At 51.5% G+C, this 23747-nt stretch overlaps 2 protein-coding genes across 4 annotated transcripts; one reads left to right on the top strand and one right to left on the bottom strand.

Annotated features, from left to right (window-relative positions):
• Positions 1–7125: 7125 nt before the first annotated feature.
• LOC142841072 (uncharacterized protein CXorf49 homolog) lies at positions 7126–11408 on the bottom strand. 2 transcript variants are annotated; one of them, XM_075957813.1, is made up of 6 exons: positions 9960–11408; positions 9268–9418; positions 8649–8731; positions 8345–8390; positions 7710–7783; positions 7126–7624 (listed from the first exon to the last, which is right to left on the bottom strand). In XM_075957813.1, exons 1-5 carry the CDS (start codon positions 11406–11408, stop codon positions 7743–7745), a joined length of 1770 nt encoding a protein of 589 aa, XP_075813928.1. In that variant the 3' UTR covers positions 7126–7624; positions 7710–7742. The 2 variants fall into 2 exon arrangements, 1 of the variants encoding a protein (XP_075813928.1); XR_012909007.1 differs by having other exon boundaries at positions 7710–8390.
• Positions 11409–11539: 131 nt separating this feature from the next.
• On the top strand, positions 11540–15762 carry LOC142841073 (uncharacterized protein CXorf49 homolog). Of its 2 annotated transcripts, XM_075957814.1 has the most exons (6): positions 11540–12964; positions 13506–13656; positions 14153–14244; positions 14498–14543; positions 15105–15178; positions 15264–15762. In XM_075957814.1, exons 1-5 carry the CDS (start codon positions 11690–11692, stop codon positions 15143–15145), a joined length of 1605 nt encoding a protein of 534 aa, XP_075813929.1. In that variant the 5' UTR covers positions 11540–11689; the 3' UTR covers positions 15146–15178; positions 15264–15762. The 2 variants fall into 2 exon arrangements, 1 of the variants encoding a protein (XP_075813929.1); XR_012909008.1 differs by having other exon boundaries at positions 14498–15178.
• The last annotated feature ends 7985 nt before the right edge of the window (positions 15763–23747 follow it).

The raw sequence follows: 23747 nt of genomic DNA, 5'->3' as shown, positions 1-23747 counted from the left end.
TGTGTGTGTGTGTGTGTGTGTGTGTATGCATGTGAGTATGTTGCATGCATATTTGTGTGAGTACTCCTGCAGAGGCTAGAAGTTGATGTCAGGATTTTCCCTCAATCATCCTCCACATTACTGTTATTCTTTAATAAAGAAGCTGAACCCTTCTTTTTTGGCATTTTTTCCAATTTATTTTCCACCAAACAAAATGTTTTATCCAAAAGCCTTTTGCTTCCCCTGTCAAAATAAGTCACTAGGAAGAAGGAAATTACCAGACAGTGGAATTTTATTTTTTTGAGTCCAGGTTAAGCTGTGGCTTGTTGAGGTTCCCTTCAGCCAAAGAGAAAAGGGACCACTGTACCAAAGGGGGAAGTGTGGGAGCACACGGGGTGTACACAGACATAGAAAGCAAAGACATAGAGAGGTAATGCCGGTCAACAAATACGGAACTCATACTACAGGCGAAGATGTCATGTAAGCAGACTGAATAACAAGAGACTCAGTGGGTTTAGAGCTGGCCCCGATCCAGCAGGATTAATCATCTTCACTAATTATTTACAATGTCCAGAATTCCAGATAGGGTCACAGGCTGAGGCTCGGTGTGGACTTGAACTAGAGAGGAAGGACAATATTCAGCCATGTACAGTACACAGCAAGACTCCAGCAAGGGTGTTTTGCAAGCCTAATGCTTTCGACCTGAAACTCTGAAGCTTATAAAGATTTAAGTGTGTGTGTGTGTGTGTGTGTGTGTGTGTGTGTGCGTGCATGCGTGTGTCTGTGTGCTGGCAGAAGCCAGGGGCGACAGATCCCCTGGAGCTGGAGCTGCAGGCAGTTCTGAGGTCCTGATGTGGATACTGGAAACTGAAATGGGGTCCTCTATGAGAACAATGCATGCTTGTAACCTATGAACCATCTCTCCCGGCCCCTCCTCACTATTTTTCAATACTCCCCCCCCCTTCGAGACCAGGTTTCTATGTAGCTTTGGAGCCTGTCCTGGAAGTAGCTCTGTAGACCAAATTGGCCTCAAACTCACAGAGATCCACTTGCCTCTGCCTCCTGACTGCTGGGATTAAAAGCAGTTAGCCTGATTCACTTGGCATGATTTTAAAAAATAGTTTTCTGCCTGGGATGCAATTCAGTCAGGAGAGTGCTTCCCTAGCATTTGAGAAGCACTGGATTTGATCCCCAGCATTCAGTGAACTGGACAAGGTACCCTACCCATGAAAGTTCAGCACTTAGGATGGCCCAAAGTTCATTGTCATTCTTAGGAAGTTCAACAACAGCCCGAGACAGAGGAGATACTGACTAAACAAATGACAGGTGAGTCTGGAATGTTGGAGTGGAAAAGTTCCACCCCAACCCCTCTCCTGGGAGTTGCCCAGTCCAGACTCCACCTCCGAGAAAGCCCACCAAACAGTGACCCGTCTCCAGGGAGGGTCAAGACCACAACAGGGTATTTAATCTGCCCCTTCACCCCAGAGAACAAACACGTGGTCTTCCTGGTTCTCCATTCCCTTCTCCGTGTTTTCCCGGTCCTTCCTCTCTGGGGACTGGAAGGCCACCTGGGACACTGGCACCCATTAAACATGGGCTTTTTCTAATTCGGACTGATTTGGTATGATTTGGATTATTGCATCAGGGGAGAGGCTAACTGGCCCGTAAAAACTTTACAATACATATGTAGTAAATGGAGATTTCTCTTTATAACTCAGACTGGCCACGGAATTGTGATCTTCCTGCCTCAGCTTCCTAAGTATAGAGATTACAGGCCTGCACAACCAACTCCATACAAGACTGGAATTTTTTTTTTCTGAGATAGGGTTTCTCTGTATATTTAGAGCCTGTCCCGGAACTTGCTCTGTAGACCAGGGTGGCCTCGAACTCATAGAGACCCACCTGTCTCTGCCTCCTGAGTGCTGGGATTAAAGGCCTGTGCCACGACCACTCAGCCAAGTCTGCAAGCTTTTAAGGCTCCTATACTTAAAGAAATACCAGCACAACTGGGCAATGGAGGCATAAGCTTTTAATCCCAGCACTCAGGAGGTAAAAGCAACAGTCTCTGTGAGTTACAGGACAGCAAGGTCTACAGAATGAGTTCCAGAACAGCCAAGGCTACACAAAGAAACCCTGTCTCAAAACAAACAAACAAAACAAAACAAAAAAAGATATAAAAAAGAAAAGAAATACTGTCATGATAAAACTGTATAGCATTTGGGGCAAGAGAGATGGCTAAAGGGATAAAAGCACTTGCTGCTCTTGCAAAGGACAAAGGTTGAGCCCGCAGCATCATATAGGAAGGAGCTCATTAACACCCATAACTTCAGTTCCAAGGGATCCAACAGGTTCTTCAGCGCTCTACAGGCAGCAGGCATGGACATAGTTCACACAAGGCAAAAACACAGATACGGAAAGTAAAAGTGAACAAAATGTTTTTCAAAACAGTAAAGTGAAAGGCAGCTAATAACCTCAAAATTAGCTCTTTTCCACCTTCCTCTCAGAGAGGCAGCTTCGCTTCTGCCCCTCTTCCCACTTCTCTGCTTTTCCGCTTCTCTGTCTCTTTCTCCTACTCCTCCTCTCTCCCTTTCCCCTTCTCCCTTTCCCCCTCATAACCCTCTAAATAAATATTCAACCTCAAATAAAAACAACCTCAAAATTATTTACACCTCCTCTAATAGGCTTCATTACTCTACCCTCAGAGAAACACCTACAAGGACCTATTTGTTTTTCTGTCCCTAAACGACTCTTTTCCTTGCTGGGTACCTGTGTCACACAGAGCATAGCTTATGCATTTGTCTTCCTTCTCAACAAAGGACACAGAGGGACTGCTGAAGGAGCAATGCGCTGTCACTGCACCTGTGACATAATCTCCCAGTTGGTCACTCAAATGGTGGCCTGCTTTAACTTTCCTACTGCGGTTACACCAACCATTCATCTGCAAGTGGAAGACAGCGAATCTCTGGAAAGTCAGCAGAGTTTTCAAAGTCAGCTGACCCCAGGAAAGCCAGGGAGCAGGGGACGGCTGGGGACAGTGGTAAACAGGGGTTCCAAGGCTGCTAGCGTTGTGCAGCTTGGTCTGATTTATGGCAACAAGGACTCCATTTATGGCAACAAGGACTCCATCACGCTAAGAGCACAGGCTGCCCTCTTGCTGTCATTGTGTAAGCAGGGTGACAGGAGCATGACAGGAATGATTCCCATGGTCACATGGTGGTCACAACATCCAAGGGCACATGGACACAGGTGGTCAAAACATCCAAGGGCACATGCACACAGGTGGTCACAACATCCAAGAGCACATGGACACAGGAGGACACAGCATCGAGGGCACAGGGACACAGGTGGTCACAACATCCAAGGGCACATGAACACAGGTGGTCAAGACATCCAAGGGCACAGGGGCACATGGACACAGGAGGACACAGCATTGAAGGGCACAGGGACACAGGTGGTCACAACATCCAAGGGCACACGCACACAGGTGGTCACAACATCCAAGGGCACAGGGGCACAAGTGGTCATAACATCCAAGGGCACAGGGGCACAGGTGGTCACAACATCCAAGGGCACAGGGACACAGGTAGTTACAACATCCAAGGGCACAGGGGCACAGGTGGTCACAACATCCAAGGGCACATGGACACAGATGGTCAACAGGAGTTCTTGCTTCACCTTTGGAGGAAATGGATGATGTGGAAACGTGGACCCTATGGCTGTCACCCCACAGCCACGAATGCAGAGCACTGGGCGTCTGCACAGCTGACTGTGGCTGCCGGGCTGGGGGTCCCTGGCTGCTCTGGGTTGTTACATGGGCCTTGAGAAGGGGACCATCTATTTGCCACCAAAGTTCCAGGCCATGTTTGTAAAGGAACTCAAGGGAGTCCTGGTTCCCAGTCCTGGTGGGAGGTTGTAGGGGCCCCCGAGTGCCAGAGCATCAAGGAAGAAACACAGCTCAGCCACCCTGTAGGTTCTCCCTGAGCTGAATGAATAGCAGAAGGACAGAGCCTGGGTGCTCTCCAGGGTACCCCTCTTCTAGGTGGGGGCAGACTGAGAAAGGGTGGGGAAAGGAAGGAAGGGAAGCATCCTCCTTCCTCCTTCCCAATGGGGTCCAGATTTACTCTTCAGACCTGAGCCTGGGAACCTGTGCTTGCTCCTCTAGAGGCAGCAGGGTCAGCGGACCACAGCAACAGTATTGGGAAGCAGTAGGTCTGAATGAAGATGCGAGAGGCTGTGTGCTCAGCGGGCAGGCCAGGGCTGGCCGAGTCATTCTCACAGAGCTGTTGGTGTCCTGCCATGGCTTCAGCATGCAGCTGTACTGATGACAATGGCCCCGAGCCTGCACGAACAGTGCCTGGTGCTGGAATTCACCACAGCCAGGTCTGGCTTCCACGTGCAAGCTGCCAGAGCCCAGCTGCGAGTCTGTCACACTGCACTCAGCTCTCACCCTTGCCAGAAGTAGCCACGAGACTCGGGATGAGAGCCCCAGCCTGAGGAATGAGACCATCTTCTCAGAGAGGGGCTCCGACCGGGGTGTTCCCCACTGTCCCTTCAGGCTCTCAGGTCACTGTCCTCCCACGTGGATGATGTGCTGTCTCCCTGAGCTCATCCTGTGTGGCTCAGAGGGACCCCCGGAGACCGTGGGAAGGGGTGTTGCCAGGCGTGCCCCAACTCCACAGGCAGCTGACTCTTCCAGTTTGCAGGGACCCTGCACTGCTACTACCTGGCGCTCCTTGAGCTTACGGTATTGCAGGTCCCAGATGAGCTCCTGCTCCACAGGCAGGCGTGAACCAGCTAATCTGAGGAACACCGCTTGCACTTCATGTCCTGCCCAAGACAGACCTTGAAACTCTTACTTTAAATGTATGAGTTTATTTTAAATTGATTTTAATTTATTCTAAATCAATAAATGTCTGCATTGTGTCTATGGACCATGTTTGTGCCTAGTGCCCAAGGAAGCCAGAAGAAGAAGAGGACCTCTGATCCCCTGGGCCTGCAGTGTCAAATGGTTACTAGCTGGGTATCTGTGCTGGCAATCAAATCCAGGTCCTCTGCAAAAGCAGCCAGTGCTCTTAGCTGCTGAGCCATCTCTCCAGTCCCTCAGGACAGGACTTTTGAGAGCACCCCTCATGGTAGAATCCAGAACCTACTTTGGCAATTCCAGCCTTTTGTGGCCCTAATCACAGTGTCCTTTTGTGACTTTTACTTCCTAACACACCATAGCCTGCTGTGGTTTAAGACTAACAAACCACCTTGTCTTGTGTGCTCTGGATCCCTCACAGGCTCCGGTGTCACCTCCTGCTTCCACTCGCTGAGTCAGAGCTTCCCACGCCAAGGGCAAGCACACTCCATTCACACATTCACAAGGGCACACGGCCAGAGCATGGGGCAGAGTCCACGGGCCCAGATGTTTCCTCCTTGCCAGCACCCTACATCAAACGTGGAAAGCCCTGAATCTCAGGAATGCAAGCTGGCAGAACCCATCCCAAAGTCTCAGATCTTGCCTGGCACTTGGTCCGGGCTCAAGGCTGGAAGCCATCCAGTCTGTCTCTGAGGGCAGCATCAGAATGTGGAGCCCAAGAGGAGGTAGGGAAGATGGACCCGGAACAAACAAATACCACGTTTGGAAACGTCAGTGCCATGTGTGCAGGAGGCACCTGTGGGAGACCTTCCATGCATGTGTAGATGCATTATCTTAATCATCAAATGCACACATCTCAAGATGGTTCAAACCTGAAAACCTAGCCCCCTCCTTGGAGCCCACAGAAAATCTGTGTGCCAGTGCTAGAGAGATGGCTCGGGAGGTAAGTGCAGTGTGCAGCTCTTCTGGATATGAGTTCAGTTCCCAGCACCCATGTCAGGCAGCTCACATCACTTTGATCAGTTTGGTTTCAGGGAATAAAACAAGACAGGTCTCCAATGGAACCTGCACTGATGTGTAAACACCTACACACAACTGCATGTGCGCATGCACGCGCGAGCATGCGTGTCCAGAAACACACAATTCAAACTAAATCTTTCCCAGGTGGTTGTGGTGCATGTCTTTAATCCCAGCACTTGGGAAGCAGAGGCAGGTGGATCTCTGTGAGTTCAATGACAGCCTGGTCTACAGAGAGAGGTCCAGGATGGCTATGGTTGTTACACAGAGAAACCTTGTCTCAAAGATTAACCCACCAATAAATAAATAAATATTTTAAACTTCTGGTCCCGATGATACCCATCTATAACCCAGGTTTCCTACCGTAGGATTGGAGAGACAAGAAGAATCTAGAAGTTCCAAGGCCTGTTAGACAGCTGTCCAGAGCATGAGCAGAAATCAGACACATCTTCCTTTAAATAAGGTAGACTGAGAGAACCAACTCCCAGGTAGTTGTACTCTGACCACCACACACGTGCCATGGCACAGGAGCCTCTTTCTCTCTTCCACACCCCCCAGTATATGTTTCTCTCTCCCTTCCCATCCCTCCCTCCGTCTCCTGAACTCTCTCACAATACAAATACCCCAAACTCTTTAAAACCAGGACTTTTCTAATGGGAGCTGGATGAGATCACCTGCCAGGACCCGGACGGTGTGGAGATCTGGCGCTTAAACTGCCATGGGACATCACCTCTGTTGGCCACAGAACCACTAAAGACTCATTTTGTCACCACCAACGCTGAGCCAAAAGGTGCTCTCTGTGCTCCTTATAGCCCGTGTGCACACTGTGTGGAGCTTCTCTTACTCTACCAACCACAAGCCTGTGAACTTGCCTCCACCCCTCTACTGAAAAGGTCCAGGGGACAATCAGGGGACTTGGCAACTCATTCCAAAGGATGGGTTTGCAGGGACCCCAGGATGAAGTGCAAATCCTAGGCCACTACTCCATCAGTGCCATGCCTTCCAGGATAGAATCATCTAAAAGGTCAGAGACAGGGATGGGAAAAAAACAGGAAAGGAGAAAGCACTGCTGAATGTAGGCGACAGGAGGCAAAACGGGTTTCCTGAGACTGTCCCAGAGATGGCAGTAGTCAGGGCAGGGCCGGGGTTCTTTTCTGGGGGTGGGGGGAGAATGCTGGCCTTGTCAGCCCTGGCCCCAGCGCACCTGGCTAAGCTTGGCTACATGGTGGTTTCTCAGAAGAGAGACCACATCCCATGCAGGACTACTGTTCTTTTTATCCACAAAATTCTTTATTTCAGTTTTGAAAACCTCATGCATGAGAACTGTATTAGGGGAGATAGAGTGGAGTGTAAATGAGGACTGGTATTCTTAGAGGGGTGGGAAGGAACAGTTTCCACCCTGTTGCTGTACCTCATCCCCCACCAAAAGAGAACATAGGACAAAATGACTTAATGTGCAACAGCTGTTGCCGAGGATAGGCGGGGACAAAAGGGGGCACAAAGTCTGCTCTGGCTGGAGAGCAGAGGTCCTCAACTTGTGGGATACTGACATTAAAATTCATTTAAAATTCATAGCAGTAACCAATTTACAGGTATGAAGTGGCCACGAAATAATTAGTACAGCTGGGGTACCACAACATGAGGAACTGCATGCATTAAAGGGTCGCAGCAGGAGGAAGTCTGAGATCCACTGCTGCAGAGTGACTGGAAGGGAGCAGGATCCACGGGTAGTAGCCTGGCCTCTTCTGCAGGGGCGCTGGGTTCAACCTGTGAGGCAGAGCACAGTCAGGCCAGCCCTGGCTTCCTGAGCAGCCAGGAATGTGGGAAGGGCAGTGGGAGGCAGAACACTCACTTCAAAGATCCTGTGCACAGCAGAACATTCCCTTCAAAGAGCCTCGAACTTTTCATTGAGGGCCTGCATGAAGGCTGAAACACAGGTTCAAATGGGTATTCCAGACCCAGACACACAGGAACGGACCCGCCTGACCCCTTCTCTGTGCCCCAGGAACTTCCAGCCAGCCACCTCACTGCCCTCCAGCCACCATGCAAGCAGCCTGGGGACAGACTCCCCCACCCATCACCGAGCTCTATGTGGGAGCGTTTTTTTCTACAGGAGAACAGCAAGGACAGGCAGTCCTCAAACGCTGGGCCACAGCACTGCCAGCCCTACTTGTGAAACAAGCAAACATGTGACAACAAACACTTCACAAGCCACACCCGCCAGGACCTCAAGGGAAACTACAGCGGGACTGTCTAAATGCCCAGAGAGAAGGGAAGCTGGGGGACTCATCTGCACCGCACACGAGAGAGCACTGGCTCTGGGTGCAAGTCCCTGCAGTCAATGCACAGAGGCCCCCAGTCTGGCCTGCTTGAGGTCACCTCCCACCAGAGAACCGCCCCTCAGCCCACCCCAATCACCTGCACCCAAACACTGAGTTCTCCCTCCGGCCCTCTCCCCATTGCTTCCCTGCCCTGGCTCGGTCATACCTAGTTGTTCCTTGAGTTCCTCTATTTCCTTCTGTAACATCAGGCACTAGCCCAGCAGATGGGAGAAAAAGAGAGAAAGATTAGCATTCAATGTCCTGGCCTTCTGTCTGCTCCATTCAGACGTCTTCCTAGTGTTTACACCTCTCTCTGGCCACAGTCCTGTGAGGAGACTGGCAAAGAACCTCAAACATGAAGGAGGTGTCCTCTTTCTGTGGAGTGTGGGACAGGCGTTGGCACAGAATGTGAACTGTCAGCTCAGGGCTATCTGGGGCTGGCATTTCTGAGGTGAGAAAGTCTTTCTTACCTGTTGGCAAGCCTGTGCTCCTGGTGTTTGATATTGCCTCTCTCCCATTGTGAGTGGGAGACGTAGGGGTGGTTCCTGGTCACCTGAAAACACGCACACACACAGTCACATGAGACACAAAAATTTAGATGGGATGAGACCTCTAGGCTTGTGATTGTGTAGGGACTGGTGGGTACTAAAATGGGATAGCAACAGCCTCTGCTGGAAGCAATTGTACCTCAACTCTGCCCAGGCTATTCTTCTTCACTCCAGCCTAGAGACAGCATAAAGGTGCTGGGAGCCCCTAAGTCTGTGGCCCTGAGCCAATGTTCTCAGGACTACCACCCACAGTTTCATTCAGGAAGGAACACAGTACCTAAGCAGGGTTCACCAGCAAGAACTCTGGTGCCCTAAAAGTAAGCTTCTGCAGTTAGAGTTGTCCCACCCTTTAGAGTCATGCATCCCACAGGCCAACTTGTTTCACAATGTGGCCTGAGGCCAGCCCTGCCCACACTCAGTCTCCTTTGGACTGAAGCCCAAGAAACAAGGCTACAATCACCAAAAGGGCCAGAGCCTAAGGTTTCCTTCCTTTCCCCATCCTCCCCTGCTCACCCGCTGCTCTCAAACCCCAAAGACTCACCAGCAGAGGCAGGAGCTCTGAGACGGACACTTCTCTGCCTCAAGTCCTGAGAGCTTCCTGGAACTTGGGGTGCTCGAAGGTTGGGGTCTCCACTGCTCATTTCTCCACGATGCATGAACATGCAGGGTTGCTCTGCCCTGTGTGTTGGAAACTGACACAAAAATTTCTCGGTGAGTACATGTCATGGAGGGGCTGAGGGGCAAGTGGGAGAAAAAAATGGAGGCTTGTGAGGCTCATCCCATCAGCACCTTCTCTTCCTCCTTCAGCCTCAGGGCAAGAGGCAGGAATGGAGCCCCCAAGCACTGAAAAGGCTCAGATCCTGGCCTGGCTTCCTTGGGGAAGAGCCAGGAGGGAGGATCAGGAGGCCCTTGGATCTGACTACAGCCAAGCTGTGCAGCCCACACTGGAAGGGCTCTCTGGATCCAAATCACCCAGACTGTATCCAGGCCCGCTTCCCACCCTGCCTGGCTAGAGAGAGGAGATGCACAGGGAGGGAACAGTCGCCAACACCTAACTGAGGCTCCCTCATATCCACCCTTCCTTATGACCAGGACCCCACACCAGACATCCTAATCAGGGCAATTGTCCACTGACTACCCCGAGGCTAAGGTAGTGGCAGAGGGAGCAGGGCAACGGTCTGTGCTGGGGAGGGAATGGGTGGGGTGAGAGAGGACAGAGGGTGCTCTACTCACTTGAGCCTGCAGGCCAGAATCTCTGGTGGAGTCATCATCTTCTTTGGCTCCTGGCTGGGATTCCTTTGTCTTCTTTGCCAGGGATTTCTTCCCAGTGCAGAAGGGCTTGCACTCTTTGGGCCCCGAAGGCAGTGAGCATTTACTGCCCTTCCCTAGGAGGGCAACCCCGGAGATTGGGGGGAAAGTGGCTGGTTCCACAGGAGCTGACTTGAGTCTCTGTCCCCATGGTGGGAAGGTTCTTCCCAGGGGTCCTCTTGAGGCATCCCACTGAATAGGTTTCTCCTGTGCTGTCTTCTTTCTAGGACTGGTCTTGGGAATGGCACCTGAAGCAATGGCAGCAGGGGCAGGGACCACAGCAGAAATGGCAGTAGCAGAGGAAGCAGCAGTGGCTCCTGGGATGCTGTGTCTGCTCCCTTCTTTGCCCCAAACCACACTTTGCTTTTTCTTAGACAGGGAGCCTTCCAGCTCTCCTGAAGCCTGCTTCTCCATGCTTGAGCTGAGTGTCCGGGTAGCACTGGACAGTACAGAGGGGGGCACATGGAAGAAACTTTCCCTGCCATGGACAGTTGTGTGTCTGCCTGTATCTTCCAGCTCAGTGAGGCCACTGGACTTGCCTTGGCCTCCTTCTTTGAGGCAAATGGTCACCCTCATCATTTGCGTCTCACTGGCCTCATCAGAAGACTCGGGATCGGAGGACGGATAACGAATATCCTCACTGGCTATTATCCTGCTTTTGGCACTTCTTCTTGGGGTCACCCAGGCCCTGCCCCGCCCCACACCCCTAGAGTGCAGTTGGCTAGCTGAGAGCTGCTTCCCTTCCAAAGAGGTCGGAGGTCTCAAGCCTCTCCTGCTTGTGCCTGTGTCTGTGTCTCCCCAAATACCAAAGGGATCAGAAGCGCAGCTTCTGGGGGACGGATGTCTGCGGACACCCCAGGCCTCCCGGTTGGCTACATACTGCCCGAAGCTTGTACCCTCTACTGTCAGCTGCGGTGCAAAGTCCAAATTGTCCCCTCTCTCATCCACGGGAGTGCCAGGCCGACCTTCGCAGCCCCAAATGACTGACCTGCCCTCCATCTCATCACTGTCTAACCAGGAGTCATACTGGAAAGTCTTGGAGACAGGGAAACACATTTTGTCCTCTCTGCTCCGGAACAGCCTCTCGTCAGAGCCGAAGCCATGTCCCCTCAGGAATCCATGGCTAAAGCGGCGTCCTTCCATGTGCTCCCCACTTTCCGGCCCAAAACCACCTCCCCGCACAGACATATCATCAGGAGAGCTCATGTTTGCAGCCCAGCAGGCGCCATCTGAGGGGACACGGCCACCTGCTCTCTGCATTATCGGCGGCGATCCCTCGGCGGCGAAGGGAACCGCCACTGCCACTGGCGCTACACGTCTCGTTTGAAACAACGCGAGACTTCGCGCGTTCCCCCCCCCCACCGCCCGTCTCATTGGTCGGCCACTCAGCCAGCCACCAACCAGGGCAGCCGTTGTTTGGCTGGTACCCAGGGCCCTAGCCAATAGAGACGAGGGTGCTTACTTTGCCGCGTTAAAAGGCGGGCTTTCGCGCCTGAGTGTGAGGAAATTTCGAGACTTCGACGTCGCGCTAAGTCACGTGGCCTCTGACATAACCGCTTGCGCCCCCCCCCCCCTCCGTGGTGAAAGACCTCACTTTCTCTGTGGTGAGTGGGGGAGAACATCTTCCCTCAGGCCGTGCCGCCCCTCCTGGCGACATGAGCTCCCGGGATGAGGATAAGGTGTCCGCTCCTCAGGAGGGCAGGGAACACTTAGGGGACCCCCTGATCAGTCTCAGAGTTGCAGAGGGCTCGAGCCTCATCAAAGGGCCTCTGAAGATCGGAGAGGAAGAGGGCGGTCTCCCTTGGACTGATAGCTGCAAGGAGGAGCCTTGGCCTAAGTCGGAAGCAACAAAGGAAGGAGAAGGGCTGCTTAGTGAGCCAGAAGGCAGGGCCGCTTCTCCCGTGGACCAAGAAGATGTCGGCGTGGACTTCCTGCCCCAGCTCAGTATTGAGGCTACAGCGATAATGCGAGAGCTGGCCAACCTACAGACGCGAAGAGTTTCCAGGTACCTGTCCCCACAAACCTGCGCCGCTGAACTGGCCGCCCTTTGGGGAAGTGTAGATGACGTCTCCAGCAGAGGGGGGCAGGCCCTGAGCAGTGTTGAAGGGAAGCAGGTCTCGGCTAGCCCACTGTACCCCCGGGGCCTGGGGAGAAACAGAGCCTGGGTGGCCCCGAGAAGAGGTGTCACAAGTAGGATGTTGAGCAGTGAAAGTATTCAGTGTCCCTCCTCATATCCTACATCTTCTGATGAGGCCAGTGAGATGCAAATGATGAGGGTGACCATTTGCCTCAAAGAAGGAGGCCAAGGCAAGTCCAGTGGCCTCACTGAGCTGGAAGACACAGGCAGACACACAACTGTCCATGGCAGGGAAAGTTTCTTCCATGTGCCCCCCTCTGTACTGTCCAGTGCTACCCGGACACTCAGCTCAAGCATGGAGAAGCAGGCTTCAGGAGAGCTGGAAGGCTCCCTGTCTAAGAAAAAGCAAAGTGTGGTTTGGGGCAAAGAAGGGAGCAGACACAGCATCCCAGGAGCCACTGCTGCTGCTGCCACCTCTGCTGCAGTCCTTGCCCCTGCTGCCACTGCTCCAGGTGCCATTCCCAAGAGTCCTAGAAAGAAGGCAGCACAGGAGAAGCCTCAGAAGCAAGTCCATGAGAAGTCCTTGTTAGATCCCTCAAGAGGACCCCTGGGAAGAACCTTCCCACCATGGGGACAGAGACTCAAGTCAGCTCCTGTGGAACCAGCCACTTTCCCCCCAATCTCCGGGGTTGCCCTCCTAGGGAAGGGCAGTAAATGCTCACTGCCTTCGGGGCCCAAAGAGTGCAAGCCCTTCTGCACTGGGAAGAAATCCCTGGCAAAGAAGACAAAGGAATCCCAGCCAGGAGCCAAAGAAGATGATGACTCCACCAGAGATTCTGGCCTGCAGGCTCAAGTGAGTAGAGCACCCTCTGTCCTCTCTCACCCCACCCATTCCCTCCCCAGCACAGACCGTTGCCCTGCTCCCTCTGCCACTACCTTAGCCTCGGGGTAGTCAGTGGACAATTGCCCTGATTAGGATGTCTGGTGTGGGGTCCTGGTCATAAGGAAGGGTGGATATGAGGGAGCCTCAGTTAGGTGTTGGCGACTGTTCCCTCCCTGTGCATCTCCTCTCTCTAGCCAGGCAGGGTGGGAAGCGGGCCTGGATACAGTCTGGGTGATTTGGATCCAGAGAGCCCTTCCAGTGTGGGCTGCACAGCTTGGCTGTAGTCAGATCCAAGGGCCTCCTGATCCTCCCTCCTGGCTCTTCCCCAAGGAAGCCAGGCCAGGATCTGAGCCTTTTCAGTGCTTGGGGGCTCCATTCCTGCCTCTTGCCCTGAGGCTGAAGGAGGAAGAGAAGGTGCTGATGGGATGAGCCTCACAAGCCTCCATTTTTTTCTCCCACTTGCCCCTCAGCCCCTCCATGACATGTACTCACCGAGAAATTTTTGTGTCAGTTTCCAACACACAGGGCAGAGCAACCCTGCATGTTCATGCATCGTGGAGAAATGAGCAGTGGAGACCCCAACTTTCGAGCACCCCAAGTTCCAGGAAGCTCTCAGGTCTTGAGGCAGAGAAGTGTCCGTCTCAGAGCTCCTGCCTCTGCTGGTGAGTCTTTGGGGTTTGAGAGCAGCAGGTGAGGGGGAATATCAAGGCTCTCCTCCTTTGGGAGATTGTAGCCTTGGGCTTTCCTGTCTAGGTAGACAGGGGGTAACAGGAGACTGGGTGTGGGTGGGACTGGCCTCAGGCCACACTGAGAAAAGAGTAGGATTATAGGATTCAGGGCGTTAAAGCATATGACAACACCAAATCCAGAGGTGGGCTTTTAGCACACTAGAGTTTTTGCTGGTAAACCCTGCTAAGGCATTCGGCTCGTCCCACATTCTGTATTTCACTAGCAGTCCTTATAATAGGGGTACACAGAGCCTGGGGTTGCCTAGGAGCTACAAGAAATAGAAAAGCTTAAAGCTTGGTGCAAGTGATGTCGCAACATACACATGTGGGGACCAGCAGAGGGTGATGTCTCATTTCAGATTTCACCAGTTCCTTCCCACATGGACGCCAAGCCTTGAAGCTGCATAATACATTTATATTCTTTTTTTAGTTTCAGTTGAACAGGATCCAACTGTGGATCCTTTACTACCTGTTGGAGAGAGTCAGTCAGAATCAGTACAAGGCACACCAGGATGTCCGCAGGTAAGCTTCTCACAAAAATAAATGCCAGCCCCAGATAGCCCTGAGCTGACAGTTCACATTCTGTGCCAACGCCTGTCCCACACTCCACAGAAAGAGGACACCTCCTTCATGTTTGAGGTTCTTTGCCAGTCTCCTCACAGGACTGTGGCCAGAGAGAGGTGTAAACACTAGGAAGACGTCTGAATGGAGCAGACAGAAGGCCAGGACATTGAATGCTAATCTTTCTCTCTTTTTCTCCCATCTGCTGGGCTAGTGCCTGATGTTACAGAAGGAAATAGAGGAACTCAAGGAACAACTAGGTATGACCGAGCCAGGGCAGGGAAGCAATGGGGAGAGGGCCGGAGGGAGAACTCAGTGTTTGGGTGCAGGTGATTGGGGTGGGCTGAGGGGCGGTTCTCTGGTGGGAGGTGACCTCAAGCAGGCCAGACTGGGGGCCTCTGTGCATTGACTGCAGGGACTTGCACCCAGAGCCAGTGCTCTCTCGTGTGCGGTGCAGATGAGTCCCCCAGCTTCCCTTCTCTCTGGGCATTTAGACAGTCCCGCTGTAGTTTCCCTTGAGGTCCTGGCGGGTGTGGCTTGTGAAGTGTTTGTTGTCACATGTTTGCTTGTTTCACAAGTAGGGCTGGCAGTGCTGTGGCCCAGCGTTTGAGGACTGCCTGTCCTTGCTGTTCTCCTGTAGAAAAAAACGCTCCCACATAGAGCTCGGTGATGGGTGGGGGAGTCTGTCCCCAGGCTGCTTGCATGGTGGCTGGAGGGCAGTGAGGTGGCTGGCTGGAAGTTCCTGGGGCACAGAGAAGGGGTCAGGCGGGTCCGTTCCTGTGTGTCTGGGTCTGGAATACCCATTTGAACCTGTGTTTCAGCCTTCATGCAGGCCCTCAATGAAAAGTTCGAGGCTCTTTGAAGGGAATGTTCTGCTGTGCACAGGATCTTTGAAGTGAGTGTTCTGCCTCCCACTGCCCTTCCCACATTCCTGGCTGCTCAGGAAGCCAGGGCTGGCCTGACTGTGCTCTGCCTCACAGGTTGAACCCAGCGCCCCTGCAGAAGAGGCCAGGCTACTACCCGTGGATCCTGCTCCCTTCCAGTCACTCTGCAGCAGTGGATCTCAGACTTCCTCCTGCTGCGACCCTTTAATGCATGCAGTTCCTCATGTTGTGGTACCCCAGCTGTACTAATTATTTCGTGGCCACTTCATACCTGTAAATTGGTTACTGCTATGAATTTTAAATGAATTTTAATGTCAGTATCCCACAAGTTGAGGACCTCTGCTCTCCAGCCAGAGCAGACTTTGTGCCCCCTTTTGTCCCCGCCTATCCTCGGCAACAGCTGTTGCACATTAAGTCATTTTGTCCTATGTTCTCTTTTGGTGGGGGATGAGGTACAGCAACAGGGTGGAAACTGTTCCTTCCCACCCCTCTAAGAATACCAGTCCTCATTTACACTCCACTCTATCTCCCCTAATACAGTTCTCATGCATGAGGTTTTCAAAACTGAAATAAAGAATTTTGTGGATAAAAAGAACAGTAGTCCTGCATGGGATGTGGTCTCTCTTCTGAGAAACCACCATGTAGCCAAGCTTAGCCAGGTGCGCTGGGGCCAGGGCTGACAAGGCCAGCATTCTCCCCCCACCCCCAGAAAAGAACCCCGGCCCTGCCCTGACTACTGCCATCTCTGGGACAGTCTCAGGAAACCCGTTTTGCCTCCTGTCGCCTACATTCAGCAGTGCTTTCTCCTTTCCTGTTTTTTTCCCATCCCTGTCTCTGACCTTTTAGATGATTCTATCCTGGAAGGCATGGCACTGATGGAGTAGTGGCCTAGGATTTGCACTTCATCCTGGGGTCCCTGCAAACCCATCCTTTGGAATGAGTTGCCAAGTCCCCTGATTGTCCCCTGGACCTTTTCAGTAGAGGGGTGGAGGCAAGTTCACAGGCTTGTGGTTGGTAGAGTAAGAGAAGCTCCACACAGTGTGCACACGGGCTATAAGGAGCACAGAGAGCACCTTTTGGCTCAGCGTTGGTGGTGACAAAATGAGTCTTTAGTGGTTCTGTGGCCAACAGAGGTGATGTCCCATGGCAGTTTAAGCGCCAGATCTCCACACCGTCCGGGTCCTGGCAGGTGATCTCATCCAGCTCCCATTAGAAAAGTCCTGGTTTTAAAGAGTTTGGGGTATTTGTATTGTGAGAGAGTTCAGGAGACGGAGGGAGGGATGGGAAGGGAGAGAGAAACATATACTGGGGGGTGTGGAAGAGAGAAAGAGGCTCCTGTGCCATGGCACGTGTGTGGTGGTCAGAGTACAACTACCTGGGAGTTGGTTCTCTCAGTCTACCTTATTTAAAGGAAGATGTGTCTGATTTCTGCTCATGCTCTGGACAGCTGTCTAACAGGCCTTGGAACTTCTAGATTCTTCTTGTCTCTCCAATCCTACGGTAGGAAACCTGGGTTATAGATGGGTATCATCGGGACCAGAAGTTTAAAATATTTATTTATTTATTGGTGGGTTAATCTTTGAGACAAGGTTTCTCTGTGTAACAACCATAGCCATCCTGGACCTCTCTCTGTAGACCAGGCTGTCATTGAACTCACAGAGATCCACCTGCCTCTGCTTCCCAAGTGCTGGGATTAAAGACATGCACCACAACCACCTGGGAAAGATTTAGTTTGAATTGTGTGTTTCTGGACACGCATGCTCGCGCGTGCATGCGCACATGCAGTTGTGTGTAGGTGTTTACACATCAGTGCAGGTTCCATTGGAGACCTGTCTTGTTTTATTCCCTGAAACCAAACTGATCAAAGTGATGTGAGCTGCCTGACATGGGTGCTGGGAACTGAACTCATATCCAGAAGAGCTGCACACTGCACTTACCTCCCGAGCCATCTCTCTAGCACTGGCACACAGATTTTCTGTGGGCTCCAAGGAGGGGGCTAGGTTTTCAGGTTTGAACCATCTTGAGATGTGTGCATTTGATGATTAAGATAATGCATCTACACATGCATGGAAGGTCTCCCACAGGTGCCTCCTGCACACATGGCACTGACGTTTCCAAACGTGGTATTTGTTTGTTCCGGGTCCATCTTCCCTACCTCCTCTTGGGCTCCACATTCTGATGCTGCCCTCAGAGACAGACTGGATGGCTTCCAGCCTTGAGCCCGGACCAAGTGCCAGGCAAGATCTGAGACTTTGGGATGGGTTCTGCCAGCTTGCATTCCTGAGATTCAGGGCTTTCCACGTTTGATGTAGGGTGCTGGCAAGGAGGAAACATCTGGGCCCGTGGACTCTGCCCCATGCTCTGGCCGTGTGCCCTTGTGAATGTGTGAATGGAGTGTGCTTGCCCTTGGCGTGGGAAGCTCTGACTCAGCGAGTGGAAGCAGGAGGTGACACCGGAGCCTGTGAGGGATCCAGAGCACACAAGACAAGGTGGTTTGTTAGTCTTAAACCACAGCAGGCTATGGTGTGTTAGGAAGTAAAAGTCACAAAAGGACACTGTGATTAGGGCCACAAAAGGCTGGAATTGCCAAAGTAGGTTCTGGATTCTACCATGAGGGGTGCTCTCAAAAGTCCTGTCCTGAGGGACTGGAGAGATGGCTCAGCAGCTAAGAGCACTGGCTGCTTTTGCAGAGGACCTGGATTTGATTGCCAGCACAGATACCCAGCTAGTAACCATTTGACACTGCAGGCCCAGGGGATCAGAGGTCCTCTTCTTCTTCTGGCTTCCTTGGGCACTAGGCACAAACATGGTCCATAGACACAATGCAGACATTTATTGATTTAGAATAAATTAAAATCAATTTAAAATAAACTCATACATTTAAAGTAAGAGTTTCAAGGTCTGTCTTGGGCAGGACATGAAGTGCAAGCGGTGTTCCTCAGATTAGCTGGTTCACGCCTGCCTGTGGAGCAGGAGCTCATCTGGGACCTGCAATACCGTAAGCTCAAGGAGCGCCAGGTAGTAGCAGTGCAGGGTCCCTGCAAACTGGAAGAGTCAGCTGCCTGTGGAGTTGGGGCACGCCTGGCAACACCCCTTCCCACGGTCTCCGGGGGTCCCTCTGAGCCACACAGGATGAGCTCAGGGAGACAGCACATCATCCACGTGGGAGGACAGTGACCTGAGAGCCTGAAGGGACAGTGGGGAACACCCCGGTCGGAGCCCCTCTCTGAGAAGATGGTCTCATTCCTCAGGCTGGGGCTCTCATCCCGAGTCTCGTGGCTACTTCTGGCAAGGGTGAGAGCTGAGTGCAGTGTGACAGACTCGCAGCTGGGCTCTGGCAGCTTGCACGTGGAAGCCAGACCTGGCTGTGGTGAATTCCAGCACCAGGCACTGTTCGTGCAGGCTCGGGGCCATTGTCATCAGTACAGCTGCATGCTGAAGCCATGGCAGGACACCAACAGCTCTGTGAGAATGACTCGGCCAGCCCTGGCCTGCCCGCTGAGCACACAGCCTCTCGCATCTTCATTCAGACCTACTGCTTCCCAATACTGTTGCTGTGGTCCGCTGACCCTGCTGCCTCTAGAGGAGCAAGCACAGGTTCCCAGGCTCAGGTCTGAAGAGTAAATCTGGACCCCATTGGGAAGGAGGAAGGAGGATGCTTCCCTTCCTTCCTTTCCCCACCCTTTCTCAGTCTGCCCCCACCTAGAAGAGGGGTACCCTGGAGAGCACCCAGGCTCTGTCCTTCTGCTATTCATTCAGCTCAGGGAGAACCTACAGGGTGGCTGAGCTGTGTTTCTTCCTTGATGCTCTGGCACTCGGGGGCCCCTACAACCTCCCACCAGGACTGGGAACCAGGACTCCCTTGAGTTCCTTTACAAACATGGCCTGGAACTTTGGTGGCAAATAGATGGTCCCCTTCTCAAGGCCCATGTAACAACCCAGAGCAGCCAGGGACCCCCAGCCCGGCAGCCACAGTCAGCTGTGCAGACGCCCAGTGCTCTGCATTCGTGGCTGTGGGGTGACAGCCATAGGGTCCACGTTTCCACATCATCCATTTCCTCCAAAGGTGAAGCAAGAACTCCTGTTGACCATCTGTGTCCATGTGCCCTTGGATGTTGTGACCACCTGTGCCCCTGTGCCCTTGGATGTTGTAACTACCTGTGTCCCTGTGCCCTTGGATGTTGTGACCACCTGTGCCCCTGTGCCCTTGGATGTTATGACCACTTGTGCCCCTGTGCCCTTGGATGTTGTGACCACCTGTGTGCGTGTGCCCTTGGATGTTGTGACCACCTGTGTCCCTGTGCCCTTCAATGCTGTGTCCTCCTGTGTCCATGTGCCCCTGTGCCCTTGGATGTCTTGACCACCTGTGTTCATGTGCCCTTGGATGTTGTGACCACCTGTGTCCCTGTGCCCTCGATGCTGTGTCCTCCTGTGTCCATGTGCTCTTGGATGTTGTGACCACCTGTGTGCATGTGCCCTTGGATGTTTTGACCACCTGTGTCCATGTGCCCTTGGATGTTGTGACCACCATGTGACCATGGGAATCATTCCTGTCATGCTCCTGTCACCCTGCTTACACAATGACAGCAAGAGGGCAGCCTGTGCTCTTAGCGTGATGGAGTCCTTGTTGCCATAAATGGAGTCCTTGTTGCCATAAATCAGACCAAGCTGCACAACGCTAGCAGCCTTGGAACCCCTGTTTACCACTGTCCCCAGCCGTCCCCTGCTCCCTGGCTTTCCTGGGGTCAGCTGACTTTGAAAACTCTGCTGACTTTCCAGAGATTCGCTGTCTTCCACTTGCAGATGAATGGTTGGTGTAACCGCAGTAGGAAAGTTAAAGCAGGCCACCATTTGAGTGACCAACTGGGAGATTATGTCACAGGTGCAGTGACAGCGCATTGCTCCTTCAGCAGTCCCTCTGTGTCCTTTGTTGAGAAGGAAGACAAATGCATAAGCTATGCTCTGTGTGACACAGGTACCCAGCAAGGAAAAGAGTCGTTTAGGGACAGAAAAACAAATAGGTCCTTGTAGGTGTTTCTCTGAGGGTAGAGTAATGAAGCCTATTAGAGGAGGTGTAAATAATTTTGAGGTTGTTTTTATTTGAGGTTGAATATTTATTTAGAGGGTTATGAGGGGGAAAGGGAGAAGGGGAAAGGGAGAGAGGAGGAGTAGGAGAAAGAGACAGAGAAGCGGAAAAGCAGAGAAGTGGGAAGAGGGGCAGAAGCGAAGCTGCCTCTCTGAGAGGAAGGTGGAAAAGAGCTAATTTTGAGGTTATTAGCTGCCTTTCACTTTACTGTTTTGAAAAACATTTTGTTCACTTTTACTTTCCGTATCTGTGTTTTTGCCTTGTGTGAACTATGTCCATGCCTGCTGCCTGTAGAGCGCTGAAGAACCTGTTGGATCCCTTGGAACTGAAGTTATGGGTGTTAATGAGCTCCTTCCTATATGATGCTGCGGGCTCAACCTTTGTCCTTTGCAAGAGCAGCAAGTGCTTTTATCCCTTTAGCCATCTCTCTTGCCCCAAATGCTATACAGTTTTATCATGACAGTATTTCTTTTCTTTTTTATATCTTTTTTTGTTTTGTTTTGTTTGTTTGTTTTGAGACAGGGTTTCTTTGTGTAGCCTTGGCTGTTCTGGAACTCATTCTGTAGACCTTGCTGTCCTGTAACTCACAGAGACTGTTGCTTTTACCTCCTGAGTGCTGGGATTAAAAGCTTATGCCTCCATTGCCCAGTTGTGCTGGTATTTCTTTAAGTATAGGAGCCTTAAAAGCTTGCAGACTTGGCTGAGTGGTCGTGGCACAGGCCTTTAATCCCAGCACTCAGGAGGCAGAGACAGGTGGGTCTCTATGAGTTCGAGGCCACCCTGGTCTACAGAGCAAGTTCCGGGACAGGCTCTAAATATACAGAGAAACCCTATCTCAGAAAAAAAAAATTCCAGTCTTGTATGGAGTTGGTTGTGCAGGCCTGTAATCTCTATACTTAGGAAGCTGAGGCAGGAAGATCACAATTCCGTGGCCAGTCTGAGTTATAAAGAGAAATCTCCATTTACTACATATGTATTGTAAAGTTTTTACGGGCCAGTTAGCCTCTCCCCTGATGCAATAATCCAAATCATACCAAATCAGTCCGAATTAGAAAAAGCCCATGTTTAATGGGTGCCAGTGTCCCAGGTGGCCTTCCAGTCCCCAGAGAGGAAGGACCGGGAAAACACGGAGAAGGGAATGGAGAACCAGGAAGACCACGTGTTTGTTCTCTGGGGTGAAGGGGCAGATTAAATACCCTGTTGTGGTCTTGACCCTCCCTGGAGACGGGTCACTGTTTGGTGGGCTTTCTCGGAGGTGGAGTCTGGACTGGGCAACTCCCAGGAGAGGGGTTGGGGTGGAACTTTTCCACTCCAACATTCCAGACTCACCTGTCATTTGTTTAGTCAGTATCTCCTCTGTCTCGGGCTGTTGTTGAACTTCCTAAGAATGACAATGAACTTTGGGCCATCCTAAGTGCTGAACTTTCATGGGTAGGGTACCTTGTCCAGTTCACTGAATGCTGGGGATCAAATCCAGTGCTTCTCAAATGCTAGGGAAGCACTCTCCTGACTGAATTGCATCCCAGGCAGAAAACTATTTTTTAAAATCATGCCAAGTGAATCAGGCTAACTGCTTTTAATCCCAGCAGTCAGGAGGCAGAGGCAAGTGGATCTCTGTGAGTTTGAGGCCAATTTGGTCTACAGAGCTACTTCCAGGACAGGCTCCAAAGCTACATAGAAACCTGGTCTCGAAGGGGGGGGGAGTATTGAAAAATAGTGAGGAGGGGCCGGGAGAGATGGTTCATAGGTTACAAGCATGCATTGTTCTCATAGAGGACCCCATTTCAGTTTCCAGTATCCACATCAGGACCTCAGAACTGCCTGCAGCTCCAGCTCCAGGGGATCTGTCGCCCCTGGCTTCTGCCAGCACACAGACACACGCATGCACGCACACACACACACACACACACACACACACACACACACACACACACTTAAATCTTTATAAGCTTCAGAGTTTCAGGTCGAAAGCATTAGGCTTGCAAAACACCCTTGCTGGAGTCTTGCTGTGTACTGTACATGGCTGAATATTGTCCTTCCTCTCTAGTTCAAGTCCACACCGAGCCTCAGCCTGTGACCCTATCTGGAATTCTGGACATTGTAAATAATTAGTGAAGATGATTAATCCTGCTGGATCGGGGCCAGCTCTAAACCCACTGAGTCTCTTGTTATTCAGTCTGCTTACATGACATCTTCGCCTGTAGTATGAGTTCCGTATTTGTTGACCGGCATTACCTCTCTATGTCTTTGCTTTCTATGTCTGTGTACACCCCGTGTGCTCCCACACTTCCCCCTTTGGTACAGTGGTCCCTTTTCTCTTTGGCTGAAGGGAACCTCAACAAGCCACAGCTTAACCTGGACTCAAAAAAATAAAATTCCACTGTCTGGTAATTTCCTTCTTCCTAGTGACTTATTTTGACAGGGGAAGCAAAAGGCTTTTGGATAAAACATTTTGTTTGGTGGAAAATAAATTGGAAAAAATGCCAAAAAAGAAGGGTTCAGCTTCTTTATTAAAGAATAACAGTAATGTGGAGGATGATTGAGGGAAAATCCTGACATCAACTTCTAGCCTCTGCAGGAGTACTCACACAAATATGCATGCAACATACTCACATGCATACACACACACACACACACACACACACACACACACACACACACAAGCAATCCAGGACTGAGGATGTACTCGATTACTAGAGTGCTTGCCTTGCATGCAAGGAGGGCCTAGGTTTGTCCCCCTGAACTTTATAAGCCAAGTGTAATGGTACACACCTGTAATCTCAGCACTCAGGAAGTAGAGGAATCAGAAGTTCAAAGTCATCCTCAGTTACTGGCGGAGTTCACAACAGCCCGGGTACATAAGGTCTGACTTTACAAAAACCAAAACCAAACCCTCAGGAGGTGCAGAGATTGACTCAACTGCTAAGAAGACCTGGGTTCCAACCCTGGCATCCGTAGGGTCATTCACAATTGTCTATAACTCTAGTCCCTGGGGGATCAACACCTTCTTCTGACCTCAGAGGACACTGTGCCCATGCAATGCACACACATGCCCGCAGACAAGACACCCATGCATATGAACATGAAAGTTTTTAGTGTCAAAGTGTCCTCGACCTGTAATCAAATGTGACCTCCTCATTCTGACTTCCCAACAAAGACTGGAAACCATACATCTTAAATGAATATTGAAATGTGCTACTTACCTTTCCTGAATATGAAGAGTGTGTTCTCTCTAGCATGTAAATGTGCACAAAGTTTGTTTTCTGGAGGGAGGTTGGTCGTTTGAATAGGTATGCCCCCCCCCACAGACTCATGTGTTTAAATGCTTGGGCCAAAAGGCCTGGCACTATTAAGAGGTATGGCCTTGTTGGAGGAAGTGTGACACTTTGGGGGCAGACTTTCAGGTCTCATATATGCTCAAGCTACACCCAGTCCTCTCAGCTCCTTATCCAGCACCACGTTGCCTGCCTGTGTGCTCCCATGCTTCCCACCGT

This window comes from Microtus pennsylvanicus, chromosome X, assembly GCF_037038515.1.
Source record: "Microtus pennsylvanicus isolate mMicPen1 chromosome X, mMicPen1.hap1, whole genome shotgun sequence".
Lineage (NCBI taxonomy): Eukaryota > Metazoa > Chordata > Mammalia > Rodentia > Cricetidae > Microtus > Microtus pennsylvanicus.
The sequence above is the reverse complement of the archived record's forward strand: the minus strand, read 5'-3'. Positions and strand labels throughout refer to the sequence as shown.

Bases quoted from the DNA above. Each gene is read 5' to 3' on its own strand.
- LOC142841072 (XM_075957813.1), bottom strand. From the start codon at position 11,408: ATGAGACGGGCGGTGGGGGGGGGGAACGCGCGAAGTCTCGCGTTGTTT. The intron at 9,419-9,959 runs GTGAGTAGAGCA...TTTTTGTGTCAG, and splicing joins ATTCTGGCCTGCAGGCTCAA to TTTCCAACACACAGGGCAGA. The intron at 7,784-8,344 runs GTATGACCGAGC...CCTGTGTTTCAG, and splicing joins GGAACTCAAGGAACAACTAG to CCTTCATGCAGGCCCTCAAT.
- LOC142841073 (XM_075957814.1), top strand. From the start codon at position 11,690: ATGAGCTCCCGGGATGAGGATAAGGTGTCCGCTCCTCAGGAGGGCAGG. The intron at 12,965-13,505 runs GTGAGTAGAGCA...TTTTTGTGTCAG, and splicing joins ATTCTGGCCTGCAGGCTCAA to TTTCCAACACACAGGGCAGA. The intron at 14,245-14,497 runs GTAAGCTTCTCA...CTGCTGGGCTAG, and splicing joins GCACACCAGGATGTCCGCAG to TGCCTGATGTTACAGAAGGA.